Source organism: Gambusia affinis, linkage group LG06, assembly GCF_019740435.1.
Source record: "Gambusia affinis linkage group LG06, SWU_Gaff_1.0, whole genome shotgun sequence".
Taxonomy (NCBI): domain Eukaryota; kingdom Metazoa; phylum Chordata; class Actinopteri; order Cyprinodontiformes; family Poeciliidae; genus Gambusia; species Gambusia affinis.
In genome coordinates, this window is record NC_057873.1 from 18504953 (window position 1) to 18524665 (window position 19713).

Below are 19713 nucleotides of genomic sequence, written 5' to 3' on the forward strand. Positions count from 1 at the left end.
CATGAGCTCGTACTACAGTTTAAAGTAATTATTACTTTTTGAAAATAAACTATAAAGCTGAATATAATTATCACATTGAATTGGATATTTTACCTAATTCAGACTGTGCCAATGTTTTCAAAAGGGCTAAGGTCGCGGAATAATATTTTTTCTGACGCATTTACAAGAGGAGTCTTATAATTCCGACATCATGTGAAAGCAGCAACTCCAGCTGAAGTAGAGCGCCACTAGTCGCTCCGGTTAGTCTACGAGCAGACATGCAGATGTTTTGTTGGGGAGACAGTTCGAGCGGACAGTTCGAGGTCCAGGCAACCCTTAGCCCGGTGTCCTGGACCGGGCCCGGAGTCCTCACCAACATCTGCTGCGGAGAGCAGCACACCTTATTCCTCAGAGAAGACGGAAAAGTTTTATCATGTGGACACAACTCGCAGGGCCAACTTGGACGAAGGAACCAAAGTGGAAAGATGCTTGGTAAACAATTACATATATATTTTTTAGTATGTATAAAATAACTTGGTTTTTATTTGCAAGGAAATAAAAAATGTTCTTCCAAATAATTGACCCTAAGCTAATAATAATTATGTAGTCAAAATATAGCTGCAGGACAGACGGAGTTTTTGTGTTTATTTTAAATTATCCTCTACAGGTGGTTATTGCCTGTAGAGAGTCAGGCAAGAGTCATGAATCATCTGACAGGCATAGCATGTAGGCCAATTTATCGAGTTAAGTTTCAGTTTCGTTTCATCTCAGTGTATTCATGTAACGAAACTTAATTTAGAACGGTAATTGAGATTCAATTAGGTAGGGTTTATTTGTTTTGCTTTAGGAAGTCCCTGAGGGTAAAACTTGGTGAAATACCCGTTTATGATGCACTAGCTCATACTCCATTTATTAAAAGATCCTCTTGTGTTGATTTTTAGTGAATAGCGGTCACAGTATGCAATAAATCCTACCATACTGACTCTTTGTTTCCTCATCTTTAATGTGATAGTCATTGGTAGTGTATTGAGATATTAGATACAAGTCTCTCTTTATTTTAGTTTCCATAATCCCTTTTTATAATTGTGTCATTTACTTTAATGCTGTAATAAACTTGGAATTTAACAAAATTATTCCAATATGTTTTGATTTTTAATGACACAACCATGACGATAAGCATTCGTCAGTACTTTTACAGCCTGTGATCAAACTATGTGTACCAATTTTAAACTTGTTCAAGATGACTGTGCCTTACTAGTCAACAAGACAAGTGTGACATAATAAAAGAATTAAAATATGGTATTGCTATTTTTGTTGACAGAGAGTTTCTGTTAGGTCTAAATGACCTAAACACAGACACAAAGAAGAGACAAGAGTCAGAATTTAGTTTTACCTGCAGGGAGAACACAGTTGAAACCCAGTTACAGATTTTGACCTCTGCTCTGAACCTTCAACTGAGTCTTACATGACAGTGTGCAGCCCTGAAGGAAGGGGGAGCAGAAAACAGCTGCACACTCTCATGATCAAAACTCATTCATACAATCTTCAAAAGCATATTTCATAAGATAAGAGTATAGGTTTGCAGTTCCTCTGGGCAATCAATTCCGGAATGTCTCGTTCATGGTATCCTCCTTTTTCACTCCTCGCCAGGCCGCTTCCAGAGTTTCTGCAAACACTTCAAAACACTCAAAGCACATCATTAAAATGTAAATACAAAGGTAAATGAATGGATGCTAATACAAAATAAAGATAAAGCAAATAAATGATAATAAAATATAAAATTCTTCCAACAGTTTCTGATGTGATCGAAATTTTAGAAGTGAAATTTTGCTGTGTTCACAATTCAATTTATTCATTTTATAAATGAAAGACTTGAATCAATTTTTAATCCTGTTACGTTCTTGTATCATTACTTTTCTTTCTTCATATTTTAGGATCTGTGGAGGGACTCGGTGATGTTGTCGCCATGGCTTGTGGTCAGGACCATTGTCTGGCTTTATGTGGTTCTGGACAAGTGTTTTCTTGGGGGGCAGGAGGTGATGGACAGCTTGGGCTTGCACAAGGGCACCCCAGCAACAACCAGAGACCAAGGCAAGAGCTGAAACTCACAAGTAAACATGCACTATTTAATGGAAATATATGTAACCCATTATTGCCTCATCAACTTGCAGTCGAGTGCCCATCCCAATGCCCATACCGGTAATCCAGGTGTCTTGTGGAAACTCCCACTCCCTTGCATTGACCAAAGGTAATGTTACAAACCTGCTGAGGAAAGCTTTATGTCTTCATATGCAAAAGAGACAATTCAGTGTTACATTTTGTTTTCTTTGTTTTTTTTTTCTTTAGGAGGAGATGTCTTCTCCTGGGGTTTAAACAGTCATGGGCAGCTGGGCCTGGGGAAGGACGTGACACGGCAGCTGAGACCTGTCCTGGTCTGCGCCTTGACCGGAGTTGCAGTAACCCAGGTTTCAGCGGGAGGAAACCACACACTGTTCCTCACGCTCTCCGGCCTGGCGTACTGCTGTGGGGCTAATAAATCTGGCCAGCTGGGGCTCAACAGGGTGGATGAAAAAGGTAGATTAGGTTAATCTTTTTTTGTCATTAAGATGGGCGCTAACAGGTAACTCTCAGACTCCTTCATATAAAAGCAATGAGTGTCCAGCTTTTTTGATGTTGTCTGATCCAAAACAGGCAGGTTCAACGTCTGCATGGTACCTGCTCTCAGACCTCTGGGCGTCTCTTCCATCAGCTGTGGAGAATCGCACACTGCTGTGTTGACAAAGGTGCTAATGCTGCTGATTCAGATTATTTACATAAAGTAAAACCCTTTTGACAGCCGCCTTTTAAAAACTAATCATTCTTAGTTTTTGGGTGTCACGTGATTCTTGGGTTTTGTAGGATGGGAAAGTTTTCACTTTCGGAGACGGGAGCCACGGTCAGCTCGGTCACAACTCCACCACCACCGAGGTTCGGCCCAGGCTGGTTGATGGTCTCGGAGAGACGGCATCCCAGGTTGCATGTGGGAGGTAAATCAGCCAAGTTGCTTTAAGATGACTTTGTAAAACCGTTCCAAAAAACCTCAAGACATCGTGCCATTAAATACTGCCTCATTAAATTCTTACATGGTCCTGGTCTTCCAGACGTCACACTCTCGTGTTGACTTCTTCTGGACGTCTGTTTGCTTTTGGTAATGGGGACAAAGGCCAGCTGGGGACTGGACAGCGAGACAGCAGCTCGTCCCCCTCCCTAGTTCAGCTTCCATGGGCCTCTGACAGTGCAGCTGCCGCACCTAATGGTGCGTATACAGTCGCCTCGGATGGCAGGTGATAGATTGAATGATTTGAGTAGTGTGTATTTTTTCTGATTGCCTGTCAAGGAGTCTATTTTAGTGAGATGACTTCATTTTTTTTGCACAATTTTGAGATTGGAATCCAACCAAAATAAAATCATCCTCTAGACTCTGAAAAAGAGGTTTTGCATTTCTGATCTACCGTTTTCAAAGACTGATTTTAATAATTTCTTATGTTGTCAAGCAGACTTGAAGGTATCAGCTGGATGGGACACAAACTTCATTTACACTTCACCTGCAAAGGTAAGGTGGTATCAAATCAAAAAGTACTTTTTAATTAGCCTAAAAAGGAAACATAAAAGCTTTACTGTTTCTAAACTTTTAAGACCTTCAACCATGGACAAATCATTGGGCGGTTGGAGGAGACAAAACTGCAAAAGTGGGTGGCGATGAAGTACAGCAACATCGAGGCAAAAAGGTAACCTGATAATTTAACTGAGGACTTGTATGTTGCTATGCTGTAAAAGTTGTTTACAAGCTTAAAGTTTTCTTCTTACTTTTTTGTCACACCTTAACGTTTTAAATGATCACAAAAATATATATTTTCGGTCTCCATTAATAGGAGTAAATACAAAATAAGATTTTCAAATGATAGTTTCGTTTGTTAAAGATAAAAGCTATTCAAATCAATTTGGCCCAACGACTAAAAGATCTCAGAAAGTAAAACATCGTGCCCCTATCAAACGAAACTAACATTTGAAAACCAAAGTTGCTGACATCGTTCAGTCTGGAAAGTTTATAAATTAAATCATCATTTGAACACGGATATTTGTATTTTATTAGGTTATTTTTGTTTGACTTTAAAAGAAGCGTGATCATCTGAAGCACTAAATGTTTTTTTTAAACCAAAAATAGAAGAAGTCTTAAAGGGATTACATTTTTCTGCTTTTTATTGTCTTAGTGCCTTTTGTAGTGACTAATTTAAAAAAATATATTTCAGTGTTTATAAGTCCCTTCTCATGCTGTCTCCTGTTTGTGGAACAGAGAAATCGAGTCGATGTTTTACACAAGTTCAAGTCTTGTTGCAAGTTTCACAAAACCTGAGTAAGTATGATTTTCCATCGGCTTTGGAGTTTGGATTAAAGAAGTGTGTTTTACAAATAAATAATTCCCACAAGTCAGATTTCTAACACTGCTCTGGCCCTGATACCAGAGGGGCTCCGCTGGAAGCTGGTGCTCTAACTGTGGACCTGGAGGCTGCTTGTCAAGCCTTCGACCAGATGTTGGCCGTCCCATGGATCAAGCAAACAGTTAAGGAAAATTTCTATGCTTTCATTCATTTATTCAGAATAACTGAAACTTTATGCTCGTACGAGTTTGGATGACAGCTCACAGGTAGATTCAGGATTTAGATATGCTGCACGTTTTGCACAGCTTTTTAAACAGATTTTTCCCATGCAGGTAAATCTGCAGATCCTGACAGAATTGCTTATTGCCTCAAGACGTCCTTTAAAGTCTCCAGAGATTCTCCTGATTTTGCTGACATGTCCGCTGGTACAAGAAGACTCAAGCATCATGAATGTGGCTTTGCCTCTGGCTGTCGTTATTGAGGATCTCAGTGAGAAGACCCTAGAAACTTTAAGTAAGAAACTACTGGACTTAAATTGAATTTTCATGTTTCAAATTAAGGTTTAGGAAGATTTGCCATCCTTTTGTTTAACATTAGCAGTGATAAATATGATTTGTCACCTTTTGTCTTAAAATAAATGTACCGCTCTTTATTTTTTAAATTTATGTTATTTTTTCTGCAGAAAGCTATTGGTCGTCTTTGTCGGCCACCATTTTGATCAGGCATATCATGGTCTTCAAAAACGCCCTGACTTTCATTCTGAAGAATGGCCTGTTTCAAACCCACAACCCAGGAGCCAAACTGCTGCTGAACGCACTGAAGCTCCTTTACAAAGTCAGGGCTGAATGCTTTTTACAAATAAATAACACTAAAGTCAGCTGTGTGTTTCATTCAAAATAATGAAATTAGCTTTTCAGAATCATCTGATCAGCTGCTTGACCTTTAACCTATGGGAAATATTCACTACTACCAATGTCAACTCTACTAATAAATGCTTTGAAATATCGTATTGACTCAACACAACCTCTACTGATAGTTTGACATGCAGTCTATATAATTAAAAAACTCTACATTTCTCTCTTTTAATATGATCCATTGTTTTGTTTTGTTTTGTTTTTCAGGCGAACAAATCTGGGAAGTCTTTCAAAGTCCCACTGAGCACCTTTTATCTGGAGGAAAGCACTGTTGAAGGATATCTTAATCCATTTGTGGATGTCACTCTTTGGTTGTCATTTTCCAAAGTAGAGGTGAAAACAGTGTTACGTGGTGTTTAAAATGATCTGCTCATATTTTGCTGAAATTCATTCCTGACCATTCATTCTGACATTTTCTCAAAGGACAACGAGCAAACACCCGCCATTTTCTGCCGCTACCCTTTCGTTTTCCCTCTGATTTGTAAAGTTACTGTCTTTAACATCTTGGCACGTGTGATGAAGGTAACGTGGTTTATAAGCTCTGCATCCTGTATGCGGCTGCAAATATTTTGCTCCACAATTTCTTAATGCAAAGGAGTTTTGCAACTGCAGGAATGTCATCATGTTGTTCATGAAATGGGTTTGCCGTGGCCTGAGGAGTTTCTTGGAAACACCCTGGACTCCCCTGTTCCGGTCCTGCAGCTGAACCTGAGACGAACTCACCTGGTGGAGGACACCTTCAGACATCTTGCTGCAGCCGATCACGCTGCGTTTAAAAGAGAGCTTGTGGTAAAAGCAACATAACAAAATGGACATTATTAAAAATCTACGGTTGCTGAGTCTGTGGAATTTGGCACTAAGACATTAAGTTAAAAACATCCAAAACTGCAGAACTTGAATGACAAAGAAAAAGTGCTTAGATCAATGAAAAATAATTAGTACCGTAAAACAACAAATGCATGTGAAATTTTATTGAAGAAGTTTATAATGTCACCTGTTTTTTTTTTTGTTTGTTTTTTTTAATTGCAGCTTAAGTTTAGATAAATTAAAATAATTATTTTGAAGAACAAGTTTTTGCAAATGGAGAGCAGTTTGGATGCTTTTTTATTTTTAAAAATTTACAGGGCTTTTTTTTGCTATCTTTCCACTTACCCTAGGTGCAGTTTGTAGATGACAGGAAGATCATGAACGTCAACAAAAAAGACTTTTTCCTCCATGTGTTTGATGAGCTTATGGCTCCTGAATCTCAAATGTTTATGTACAACGAGAGTCACACTCTGGCTTGGTTCCCACCCAAGGTAAGACCTGCATCATCTTTAAACACAAGGCTTATTAGTTGGTAGGTTTGAAAGCTGACCTGGTGTGTACAGCCGAGCATATAAATGCAACATACACATAGCAGACAGACATGTGAATTGTGTTGGATTTCAGCTTTCCCATATTCTTGTGTTTGTTTTTCTTTTAAAAACCCAACAGCTTAAAGTGGAGGAAAGGAAGTACTTCCTGTTTGGCGTTCTGTGTGGCCTGGCTCTTTACAACCACAACATCATTCACCTGCCGTTCCCGCTGGCGCTCTTCAAGAAGCTGCTCAGAGTCAAAACGTCCCTCGACGACATGAAGGAGTTTGATCGTGTCATGGCAGAGTAAGAAACATGTTTGAAATCCAGGGCTGAACAAATCTATAAGCAGGCTGTACAAATAAAAAGGCACTTAAGCACATTTTCTTTTAAGAGAAAAGAATCATAAAAATGTTGCTCTCTCTTCTTCATATTTGGCATGGTTGAATTCAGAAATTATCAGTGGTGAATGCAGGTTCAACGTTTGAAATTTGCTTTTCTAAGTCAGAATAAGTGCAGTATGAAAAAAGAATATTAAAAAAAGAGTAAAATGTTTCCAGACCATCCTATATTTTGTTGTCTAAGAAATCTAAAAATAGAAAATTATGAATAACAAAGCAATTGCTTTTCTTGAATCTTTTACTTACATTTACAATGTTTTACAGTCAATGTGTCTTTCCCACAGACAAAAACTTTTTTAGACAGTTTGTTGGACTAGAGATTTAGACTGGACCTTCATATTGGTTTAAATTGCAAACAAATCACTGAAGTTTCTATTTTTTTGGACTAAAGCACATGGAAAAAATATATTAACATGTACAAATGGTGCTAAAATAAAACCGTGCCCTTGACCAAGATCCTGAACTGAAGGCCAGCCTCAGCATTGAGGTGCTTCATGATTTACAGAAATCATCAGATAATGAAAACTCAACTTTATTGTTTTTATCGAAAGTTCAGAAAAAACTTGAAATTTTATCATGGAAAACAAACAACTTTCCTCACCGTCGTTTGTGTGTTAAGGTCATGGAGGTGCATGTTGGAGGACTACACCCCCGATGATGTCGAAGCCCTGGAGACGACTTTCACTGTAGGTTTTCTAAACATAAACTGAATTGCATCCAGCTGGGTTTATCCTCTTCAAAAGATCGATGTTTAAAAAACATGTGTGTAGGTTCCTAAACCTTTTTATCCGTAATGACAAAACAGGTCTCCTGGGGTGGTGAGAAAGCTGAACTTGATCCAAACAAACCCGGAAAACCTGTCACTTGGTCTAATAGGTTTGTTTTAATTTGTATTTCCATCTGTTTGCATCTCATATTTATGTGAAAAGTTGTTCCAGCCATCTGTGGAAAGGTTCCTGGACTACAGTTAAGATGAACAATTATGCAAGAACCTCAGGACTTGTAGTAATCATCCTGTCAGTGTAACGATTCCTTAGGTGCTGTTTGTTATATTCTTTATGTCCTCAGGAAAGAATTTGTCGCTGCCTTTGTCAACCATGTCTTCAACAAATCAGTGGAGAGAGTGTTTAAACTCTTCAAGGAAGGGTTTTTCAAAGTGTGCAACATAGATGTCGTGGAGTTTTTCCAGCCTGAGGAACTGCAGACAGTCATGGTGGGCCAGGAAAACTACGACTGGGAGGTCTTCAGAGAGGTAGCCCCACATCTCCTGATTTTAATGTTTTAGTTTTATTAACGGGCATTTTTTGATATTTGTTCTAAGGCAATGTAAATAAAATCAAGCTTTTAAGATCAGTGATGTAAGTTGAATTGTAAAAACGATTCGAAATGATGTATTCAGGTATGTTATTTTTAAATTCACAGAACACAGTTTATGAAGGAAACTATCATGCTGATCATCCAACCATCATCACCTTTTGGAAAGTGTTTGAAAGTCTCTCAGCAGAACAGAAGAAAAAGTTCCTCTGTATGTTTTCCACCGTTCATTTTGGATCCGTTTTAGGTCTGCCCATGGTTCTGCTTCATCCATTTTGTCTTTGTTTGTGGTCAGTGTTCCTCACAGGCTGTGACAGAGTCCCCTTCTTGGGAATGGAGTGCATCAGGATGAGAGTGGCCATGTTGCCAGATGCCACAGAGATCCACTTGCCTGAATCCCTCACCTGCCATACCTTGCTGCTGCTGCCCAACTACAAGCGATACCCGGTAGAGAGGACGATGGAGGCCAGGCTCCTTCAGGCCATTAATCACAACAGAGGCTTCTGGAAGAACTAGAAATCTTTCTTCTAGCATGCCTTACTGGTTATTTGGTTCTCCACAATGTGCAACATCTAAAGATTCATTAACCTTCATTACAGCAATATCATCTGAGATACACACACCTGTAATAGTTGCCATTTACTGGGGTTTCTTGTGGGATAACAAATATTTCCAGGCTCAGTCCTTTAGGGTTTATTTAAAAATGTAAAGTATTACACTTATTTATCTGGCAATGATGGATGGATGGGAAATGAGACACTGGAAGAAAAGAAAGAAGAGACAAAGTGGCGAGACACCAGGAAGCAAAGAATAGCATAGAATAGAGGGACAAAGAGACCTAACGATTTCGATGTACAAAAAGACAGGTTGGCTGGAAAGGAGGGAAAAGTCTGGAAATACAAATATTTTCCATACTTATCCAGATATAAGAAACATTGAAGGAACAATGTAAATTCCAGGCTGTGTAGAAATCCTGTCTAAATAATGCTGACATATCCTGTTTCACAATAACTTTGTAATTATTGATGTAACTTGAACAAAATAATTAGATTACGTCTTAGATCAAGAGCTCACTTTAAATTAAGTAATGCCACAATAAGCTTTAAACATGTATCAGAATGTTTCCACTTAAAAGTTCCAGCTTTGTTGAATTACAGACATTTTTTTTTAACTCCGAAAGGACAAAATATACTGCATAAGTTTCAGTGGAGGTTCCTATTTTATCCACATTTAATTTCTGGAGCTCAGACAATTAGGGGGAATTACAATTGAGACTTTATCCATATTTGTTCTTTGCATTATTTCTCTTGTACATAATTGAATACTCTGCTTAAAAAAGAGCAATGCTAGTTATTTCTGCATTATAAGAGTAAATAAACATGCCACGTCAGCAACGTCTTACAGTTCTTTATTTTGACAAAAAGTATTAAATAAACTGAGAACAATGATAAAAATGTACATCTGTGTCCAACATGGCGATGTGTAAATTTTGTTTCACAGGTCTGGGACAATTTTTATTTTTTGCAAGAATTCAGCACATTTGGGGCATTTTGTTGTGCAAATTTAGCTACAAACAGTTTAAAAAGCTAATTTTGACATCACTTTCATTGTTCAGTCTCTTCATTTTTTCCTTCGAGAAAACTTCGACTCCCAGTCAGCATCACAGCGATAAAAAAATCCACCCTTCTAGGCAAAATGCTTCATATTTAAATAAGCGCTCATTAAAAAAAGCTCCAGTAGCAGTGAAGGAGCTCATTTGAAGTTTCATGTCAATGTGAATTACACCTTGGCTGGAAATAAACCTTAATATCGGAAACATAAAACAAAAATGTCTGATATTAAATTACGACACAAGTGCGACATTTATTCAGCAGTAAACGTCTACAGTCTATCTTTGTGTTTTTGCATCTAACATCGTTCCTCCTTCCAGCAGATCTCTGTCCAAGACGTCCGCTCTTACAAAGCTCGCACATGTGACCGAGCACAATCTAAAGGGTTAAACCTTTGAAGCTGCATTCGTCATGTAAACTTTTTCTCCACAGGGTCTGACATTTCTCAGTAAAGAAGCGACAGAAAAAGTTAACACAAAATATTTCGGCGAAGCTAGCCGATCAGGTAGCAACCTGGATTAGAGTTTGTCCATAGCATCAGGTGAGGCTAATGTGCTTTCTTTGTGCAGGCTTTAATAAAAGACCTGCGACGAGCAAAATCTGCAACGTAACGACGTAATTCATAGACGTACATAAATATTCATAAAAAAAAACAGTTAACATGCAATTATGCAGTAAAGACGCAGAACAATTAAAGCCGCACGTTCTTGCTACAAAATCTGAAGACATTAAATGTAAAAAAAAAAAAAAAAAAAAGGCAAAACTAACAACGTGGCTGTGCTCAGAGGCGGAGGCAGAAACGTCTCACCTCTTTGTTGTTTGGTGGCTAGCGTTTTGCCCAGTGAGTTTAGCGATGTGGTTCTGTGTTTGAGGAGTTTGTGTTTCTGTTTCTGAGATGATGTCATGCAGACAGCAGAGTTCTTCTCCTGCAAAAGTGAGAGTTGAAGCTTCTATCTGATGAGGTGGTAGGTGAGCCAGTACATGAAGACGGGCTGCGCCGCTGCGATGGACATGGTGAGGTACATCCTCAGTTGGTTCCTGGCTCCTCTCACCAGCTTCCCTTCAGCCGCTGCCTCTGATAAGAGCTTCAGACGCAAAGTGCGGATCTGCTCGGAAACATGCGAAAACTTTGTTGAAGAACGAGGCGAGAAATGTTTCTACTCCCAAGTGAACTGATTGGTAAGTACTGTAATTTCAAAAGTGTAATTCCCCTTGAGTGGGCAAAGCCACTGCTGATCAAAAAGAACAAAAAATTAGCAATAGAGATCTTATATAAATATTTTGTGGCTTAAAACTAAAAGCATCTCAGAACAAGAATGTCACAGCAGGAGTCAAACAATGGAGGTAGTGTGGTGGTTCTCCCTGATTTACTGCGTCAGGATCTGTCAGTGATCTATAAAAGCATAAATTATTCCTCCTCGCAGGAAATCCTGGAGATATCCAGCCATCATTTTTTCACTTTCAGATTAAGCTAAGGTGCTCTTGGGTTATAAATTAGGGAAAGATTTAAATCACTCTAATAAGTCCACCTGAGTAATAGTTCAACAAAAACACTCTATCGGTCCTGACTGAGATGCTGTGGCATGACTGAAACAAGACTATTTATGCTCACAAACTCTCCAATGTGGCTGAAAAAAAACCAAAACAATTTCTCAAAGACAAGTGGGTGAAATTTTCTCCACAGAAACATAAACGACACATCGGCCATTTTTACACTTTAAGGTAGGTGTTGTCACCAGAGGTAGAACAACAGAAACTATTAAAAAACTTTTCTATTTTCACATGAAGTCAGACTGATGTAGATAGTTGTTTTTTTAAATCTTTTTATCTACTTTATATTTCTAATATAAAAACTAGTTTCACAATCTGAAACATTTAGTTGAGACAAACAGGACAAATCTTTAAGTGGGTAATAACAGATATAAAGCTGGACAGAACATGATGAGAAACGAATCAAATCACTGTAACTACATTGTAACAGTAAAATGTATTAAAGGTAACAAAATGGGTTCAAAATAAATCCAGAGCAGGATAAATAAAAAAAAGAAACAATCCTGCAACAGTCTGTAACAACTTTCATTTGTCATGAACATGCTAGGAATAATGTATGAACTGCGACTTGGAGTGTGAGGCGGAGGTACAAGCACCAGAAGAGCAAAAAATTAACAGATTAAAATAATAAAAATGCTCCAGACTCACCATGAAGACAAAGATGGCGGCACAACACCACAACAGGGAGAGATAATATGCTAGCTTTCCAAACAGAAGACCAGCGACAACGCCTAAAATCATTCTGGAGAAGCAGAGAGTCTGGTGGTTAACTAAAGATACTGCAGAAGAAATAATGTTGGCAGAAATATGCACCAGCACATACCCAACATATTTGTATCCTGAAAAGGCTAAAAGGTCTATGGTGGTGAGGTCTGTGTTGACGGTGACGAGGTAGAGTGAAAGCAGGACCGCCAGGACCTCCATGATCAACCACACCAACGCCGAGCTGGCCTGAACTCCCAGGAGCTCCGGGGAAAACCTGAGGAACAAAGGAAACTTAGTCAGAGTGATATCTTCAGCCAGCCTTTATCAGCTCATTACATTAAGTCAAATTTGTGGCTTTAGCTACTAAAAAGACTATTATTCCAAAAAAATCAATCAGCTGTAGGTTGCCATTGAGATCAGCTGTATTGTCAAAGTTTCTTAATGGAAAACGTTCCCCCCCCCCCACCAGATGTGAGAATCAATTTACTCATTGTTTGACACAACAATCAGCAGCTGCAAACTGCAGCTTGGACACAAGTAAGGCTTCTGTACCTGTTCTGTGTGCCAAGAGCCAGACCAGCCACCAGGATGTATGTGATGAAGCCCATGGTAGGAATGTAAAGGTCAGGAGCGTTGACATCAAAGCGCGGGGCAACAGGGATGTCCTGCTGATAGCTCACCTCCCAATTCTGCAGGAGAAAACAAATTTCACACAATTATCAGGTCTGTTCAAATTTGGCTCAAGTGTTTTACGGCTTATTCTAAGTCGTTTGCAACAATAGCTAGGATTGTTAAGCAAACTTTGAATACAAAAGAAAGATGTTCTGGTTTTTTTTAAGTCGTGCTAAAGGGACAGGTATCCTTGGTATCAAAAAATAAAAAAGTTTTTTTAATAAAAAAAAGTTATTTTTATCAAACAAAAATAACTTTATTTGCTAAAAATAACTTATCATTTAAATCATTTATTTCTAACTACACATGTCCATCAATCAAAAGTACATCAATTACAATCCAATAGCTGCCTAAAAAACTTGACTTAGTAGAAAACACGAGCTTACCTCATGCATGTAAGGAAAAACTAAAATTCCAAGCTTCTTTCCGACGTACACCGTGTCCACAGCAAAGTAGTACTTCAGCTTGGATATGGGGATAAATCTGTCCAGCTGAAATACACAAAGACAAAGAAGTGCACACTTCATTTAATGCCCCTGCAGTAGATTTCTTTAGAGCCTTGCTGATCAGCCACATCTTTAGCCAGTCTTACATTTTTGTCTACCATTTCCCTCCCCTGGGATGCCAGTGAGCTGCCGTAAGCCATGGCCAGGTTGGACATGGGGTCCGACAGGAGGGACTGGCCAGGAAGTCCTCCTGCTGCTTGAGGGCCAGCCTGCTGATTTCTGTCAATAAATTAATGAAAAATGATAAGAACCAGAAACCAAAATCTAATTTTATCACTTCAGTTGCCGACTCAACAACTGGCCCAACATTCAGTGAAATGTAAGCCAATCCGAGGACAGATCCCACCTGTAGACTCCTTGTGCCCCTGGCCCCGTCGCACTTGTGTCGTCAAACAGCTGGCTGCCATCTGACCCATCCATTGAGCTGTTCCTCAAACGCATATTATGCTCTGTGGGGGGGAAAAAAAAACCCAACAACACTTAAATGGGTATATGTGGGAATAATTGAATTGCTTAAATTGAAGTTAAGCAGAATCAGCAACTCAAGCAACAGTCAGCCAAGAAGTTTAAAATAACCCCAGCATGCACTTCTTCCAATTCCTTATAGGCTCTAAAGTACGGATGTTAAACTCCATTGATGTTTAACATCAATGATGGCTGGTGTCCTGTATTTTTTTTTAACTATCCATTAACATATCCCTGCAAACTATTGTTATACAAACTATACTTGCTGATAACATACTGCCCATTTGGGCTCCACTGTACATATTGAAGAAAAGTGAACCCGGTACGGAGCCCTGTGGGGCATCAGTACTGTGTCAGATCCTTCTGGTAAGTCAAGACACTAATTGGTCTATACTTAAAGTCAGCAAAAGATCAGAAATGTAGGAATGACTAGAGCAGGTTTAGATTAATTAGAGGGGTGGGGGACTTTTTAATAAAATATTGGCTGATGAAGTAAGCTCAATAAGGATGATAGTATTTGTTCAATAAAAATAACCTTGAGGATTGAGACAACATATCCTTGTATATCCTTTGTACATTTAGCCAGCTGAACGGACTTTAAACACCTTTAATTCCCACAACTGATGTGTTTTTACAAACTAAGATCACAAACAGAGGAAGAAACATTCGGTGAATAATGAAATAATTAAGTCAGAGACGGGCTTAGCTCAATTTCTAACCACAGTAATTAAAACTAAGAATTTCCTCGACGTTGTGCAACCACAGTGCATATAGAGAATTGCTTTTTTTTTTTTTTTTACATGCGCTATAGTACTGTTTGTCAACCTTTACAACTTTGTGCTACTGAACAAAATACCGTAGCAAGGTTTAATCAAGTACCTTCGAACATGAGTTGTTTTGACCAGATCCCAAACAGATTGAGAATTAGCTTGAGAACTTTGTGTGCAAGTAATTTGGCGCACATCTGCAGCCATTGCTCATTGTCAGAAATAATGTTATTTCACACTTATAACAAAGCGACAATAATAACTATCACAACAATGTGTACAGCTCCATATAGTGACGCTAGCTGGTTTAACCGGTTTTAAAGATAAATTAGCTGGTTAGTAGTGTTGACAAAGATGACAGTTTGTTAGTGAAGCCGTAGAAAACAAAAAGATAATAAAAATGATTAAGAATAGGCATTTTACGAGTTGTCTGCGCATAATGAGTTCAACTTATTGTTAGCTTCAACCCGGTTCAACACAGAGCTAAGTGTAGAAAGCAAGCAGCAGTCTCCACTGGGCATGCTAGTTTACTTCTTTATTCGAGTCGAAATCACGTACGTAACTTACGCTGTCTGAACCCTGTCTGTGCGGCGGTATACTCCATCTGATTAGGCCCTACAGGAGCAGCAGCTGTCAAACTATCTAACTGAAATCAGATGGAGTTAAGACAAGTCGGCGAGCTACAGGGGGAAGTGATTCATAACATTTACACGGAAGTGAACGCTAGCTATTCCAAGAGCCGACTCCAAGAGTCGCGTCAGTTTAAAAAAATACCGCCCCCTCGTGTTCAAAAGGGTAATCTTCCACTCTGTCTGAGGTCAGAGCCTGCTTTGAGCAATTTGCCCAAAAAAGTAGCATCTTTTAGCAACAATTTCGAGTACAATGTTTTTCACATCTAAATAAATTTCTATGGAATTAGAGAAAGTTTGTCTGTCAGGACTCTTTCCCAGTCACCTGATAGTTATGGTTTTGGTTATGATTATGATTATTATTATTATTATTATTATTTTTCTTGCCCTGTAAAAATTGGAAGTGCTCCTTAACAGCTGGTAAAAACCATGGTAAGAAGTAATGATTAGCAGGAAGGGAGGATATTCCCTCCTTAATGCAGGGCAAATTGTGGTAAGAACAGGTGTTTCCCTGCACCATAGGCTTGTACTGCAAGAGTTTAGGGTTATTTTTGTCATGCACGGATCATCAAAGCTGTCACGAATCACGATATCATTTGACCTATGTGATAGTGTACAAAGCTAATGGGTAAGAAGTAATATGATTACAAACAAGGCAGACAGGAAACTGGAACACTTCTTGTTTTATTGTATCCTTAAGGCACTGATCAAATGATTAAGGCAACCGAGCTAAAGTCATTAGTCATTTAGGTTACTGTTTAACCAGTCAATTATTATATAAGGACATGTACTTATGATGATGTTGGACGTCCTGCTCAAGCTTATAACGTTGGCTTATTGATTAATTGTTATGACTGATAAGCTCTGGTTACATGAAATTAAGTATGTAGAACTGCTTTGCTTCACTAATCAGCTTTCTTTTACAGAGACATCTGATCAGTTGTCAGTATCAGTCTGCAGAAACAGCAGCACAATGAATAAATTTATATGCTAAAGTAACTCAATCTTCTTGTCAAAAACCAGTGATATAATTGTAAGTGGCTTGCAAAAACTTTAACAACAGAAGAGGCTATGAAGAGCAAAAAAGACAGGCAAGGTAGAATATGGGTTTTAGTCCTGCTGGGGGAAATGAGGTATTAATGAGGTAATGAGGAATAACAGTTTAGTAATGAATAACGTGGTACGTGTAATGACATGGTGTGTAACTGGGGCCATCTAGTGGCAGTGATGAGGAACACTTCCAAATCAAGACTTACATACACAATATATAGAATAGTGTTGTTAAATGAATAGTTTAACAAAGCAGGTAAAATCTTATTTATCATAATACAAATGTCTAAACACATCCTAAACATTTAAAAGTGTCTCTTTTGAATGTTTAATATCAGTCTTCATTAAAAGCTAGAACATAGCAGTACCGAAAACTAAATCATAGTTTTAAACCTCATCCAGCTCCTTGTAGGTTATTTTATTTATTTATTTTTTTGTATTTTTGGACTAAAGCAAATACATTTTTAAAGGCTTTTTAAAATCAGACTGCTGACGACATCTGTCAGGGAACAGAAGTGTTTTTTAGCATTGAAACCCTGCTGTCTGGGTAATTTGCCTGCTTGTGTGTGAAATTACAGCATCTGCTTGTTTACACAGTGAAAAATAAAAGAAAATGTTCTGACAGGCCAACTTTAAGCCTTTTGGAAACAAGCATTTGACCTAAACATGGAAAACTGGAGACATAAATTATCCCCATTTTTGGGGATAAAGTTAATATTTCATGACTTTACAACATCAGTGGAGACATACTCTGCTGCAGTAATAATTTAAAGCTGCTAGACAGACTTTTCCTGTAATATTCACCTGCTGCGCTAATGTAACTTTTCACCTATAGAACAAAACATTATTGCCAGATCTTTATTTTCTGTAGATGTCACATATATCTGGTGACACCACAAATGCCACAGAGTTTCTTAGAGTGTGAATTTTTTTTTCCAATATATGTTTTCATTCAATTAATCTTAAATGTGTTTAGGTGCATTTCTTGTAAATGCTGTAACTAGGTTTGCATGGATTTCTGGAAAATTGTGAAAAAAATATAACGAATGGAGGCAGTTTACGAAGAAGACTGGACAGATATTACATTATCATTAAGTCTTTACAATGTTTCCAGCAGAACAGCTTCCCATTACATTCATCCAAAACAATCACTAGGCAGGAAGATTGTCTGAACACAACACTAGCAGTAAGTCCCACCCTGCATGCACCTGCAGTACAACTTACAGATTCACCATCACTCTGGTCAACATCAGAGGGTGGAAGCAAGAAAATATGTCAGTGCTCTTCTATTACTACTGCACTGGTGAATTATGTATCTATTAAAGGTCATGGAGGCAGAAAATAAATTTACTAATTTTACAAGAATGCAAAGAAACAAATAAAATGGAGAAAATCAAACTGGAATGTATATATTCCAGAATCCTCATTTTCTTTTGTTGACCCCTTTGCACATTGTTCTCAAGAAATATTGATGGGCCTGTTCCTTATGCCTCTTGTGAGCTCACTGACCTGAATACATACAAACCAGAATTAACATAATTTTCCCTTCAGTGTGGTAGTGTGTGAAGCACTTTGGCCATCTGAGGTCGTTGTAAATGTGCTATTTAAATAGACTTTGACTTGACTTAGAAAAAATAAAATAAATAAAAACAATAAAAAAAAAAACATTTTGTGATTTCTGGCATTTATAAATCCATGATAGTGAAAATATACAATGGAAAAACCTTGTAAAAATGCTTCATCATAAACATCATAAACTTCTAAAATATGTAGTAAAAAGCAAATAAGGTGTTCAAACTGAGAGGCATTACTCTTTCATTTTCCTCTGTCAACCCCGTGCTCAAAATGTGAACCCTGCCCGACTGAAAGAGTTTGATGAAGAGCTTCATCTGATAGCCATCTGTTCCCAGACAGTTAATCAGATGTGCTCAATGCCCACTCTGTTACTTATTTAAACTTATGATAGTAAGCATTGTAGGTATTGATGCTATTTCTGTCGTTTCTTCTTGAGCAGCACAATCTCCAGGAGTGAGATTATCTTGATGACTCCTTTCTATTCTTATCCTCAAGTCTCATGTCAATGCAAGAGAGGGTTTAATTAAGAAATGTCCTTCAAAGTGTGTATAATGTGGTCTTTGGTCACATTATCATCTGATAAAGAGTTTATTGATGAACCTCAGCTAGGCAGCAAACCGGATCAATCAGGAGCAGGTCTTTCTTTCCAAGATAATCCAAGAATTAGCAAGCAACAATTTTAAGCTGTAAATACTGTATATTTTTTCATTTAAAATGGTTTCTGAATTTTCTACTACTTAACTGTTTAGCACAAATCACAATGATCTGGATCTGGATATTGATATATAAATATGTAGTGACCTGATAGTGACCACTCTGTGTAGTATTTGCTCATCTGACTTTGTCACATGCAGAAAGAACCCATTTATGGAAAATGCCAGTAAAAGCAATCTACACCATTTACACATGACACAAGTAACTGTTACATAATTCATGCAGATGGAAGATGTGTTTTGGTTCCAGACCTTTTAGGTGGTAGCACTGCCAGGATTCATGAGATTACCAAGAATGTGAAGTCATAAGAAGCACTTTGTTATGCAAAAGGTTCTTTGTCTTTTATTCACATGTTATATATTCCATAATATCTGGTACCTTTTGATCAGAGGTTTTGCAAAGGAGCTGCATTAGTTTGAATAATACCATCCTTCTGTTGCATTTATTCCTTGAGTTGTTTGGTTGCAAGTTTCCTCATTCACTAAACCCTGGAATTCATTATATATTAATAGGACAACACTAAATGTTTCAGAGGTACAATTTTGTATAAAAGGGCTATTTTTGGAAAGGTTTCTTGTTGAATGAATAGACCAAAAACAGTTACACAACTATGAAATCATACGCTGTTCTGTTTTGCTTATTTTGCAGTGCAATCAAAATAAATGTCCTTCAAGTCTTAATGGAAAACTAGAGTCTCTGATAAAGAGACCTGAGGTGAGCGGCTCCTGTTACGATCTTATCAGTTTATGTTTTTATCTCATTATCTTTATCATCTTGGCTTTATTTTTAATTGTCTGTTCTTCAGTTGTCAAGACATTTTTGAATGCGGTTATGTCCCAAAACACACAACCAAGTCTAGTTTAAACATGAGAGTTGTGTTGCTTAAGAGTGTTACATGGGCAATTAAAAAAATATATATATCATTGGTTGGTTATAAATTGATGCTTTGTTTACCAGCCAATTTTCCCACTCTGTACTATAAGCAACGATATCATCAAACCGACTTATTAAGTCTCAGTGATCCTAGAATTTAGCTGAAGACAATGTCTCGTTTCATGTGTCTGTGCAACGATGTGTGTCCATTTTCACCCAAAATAAGATCATGC

At 38.0% G+C, this 19713-nt stretch overlaps 2 protein-coding genes and 1 long non-coding RNA gene across 5 annotated transcripts in view; 2 read left to right on the forward strand and 1 right to left on the reverse strand.

Moving 5' to 3' along the window:
* On the forward strand, nucleotides 1–10729 carry LOC122832383 (probable E3 ubiquitin-protein ligase HERC6). Of its 2 annotated transcripts, none has more exons than XM_044119095.1 (23): nucleotides 1–471; nucleotides 1914–2070; nucleotides 2151–2227; nucleotides 2326–2553; nucleotides 2671–2762; nucleotides 2878–3005; nucleotides 3120–3274; nucleotides 3516–3571; nucleotides 3655–3746; nucleotides 4313–4372; nucleotides 4482–4578; nucleotides 4730–4910; nucleotides 5080–5231; nucleotides 5519–5644; nucleotides 5735–5833; nucleotides 5924–6100; nucleotides 6469–6609; nucleotides 6788–6954; nucleotides 7669–7735; nucleotides 7855–7925; nucleotides 8118–8301; nucleotides 8472–8574; nucleotides 8659–10729. In XM_044119095.1, the coding sequence occupies exons 1-23, from the start codon at nucleotides 258–260 to the stop codon at nucleotides 8877–8879; spliced, it is 3045 nt and encodes a 1014-aa protein (XP_043975030.1). In that variant the 5' UTR covers nucleotides 1–257; the 3' UTR covers nucleotides 8880–10729. The 2 variants fall into 2 exon arrangements, with proteins under 2 accessions (XP_043975030.1, XP_043975031.1); XM_044119096.1 differs by having other exon boundaries at nucleotides 4485–4578.
* Nucleotides 10202–15373, reverse strand: yif1b (Yip1 interacting factor homolog B (S. cerevisiae)). Of its 2 annotated transcripts, none has more exons than XM_044119099.1 (8): nucleotides 15207–15373; nucleotides 13754–13856; nucleotides 13494–13626; nucleotides 13288–13392; nucleotides 12782–12918; nucleotides 12348–12503; nucleotides 12173–12266; nucleotides 10202–11079 (listed from the first exon to the last, which is right to left on the reverse strand). In XM_044119099.1, exons 1-8 carry the CDS (start codon nucleotides 15241–15243, stop codon nucleotides 10924–10926), a joined length of 921 nt encoding a protein of 306 aa, XP_043975034.1. In that variant the 5' UTR covers nucleotides 15244–15373; the 3' UTR covers nucleotides 10202–10923. The 2 variants fall into 2 exon arrangements, with proteins under 2 accessions (XP_043975034.1, XP_043975033.1); XM_044119098.1 differs by having other exon boundaries at nucleotides 15198–15360.
* Nucleotides 11068–19713, forward strand: part of LOC122832385 — a 19116-nt gene continuing 10470 nt past the window's right edge. Inside the window, exon 1 of the long non-coding RNA XR_006370837.1 lies at nucleotides 11068–11152. This is a non-coding gene — a long non-coding RNA (uncharacterized LOC122832385). The remainder of the gene's footprint in view (nucleotides 11153–19713) is intronic.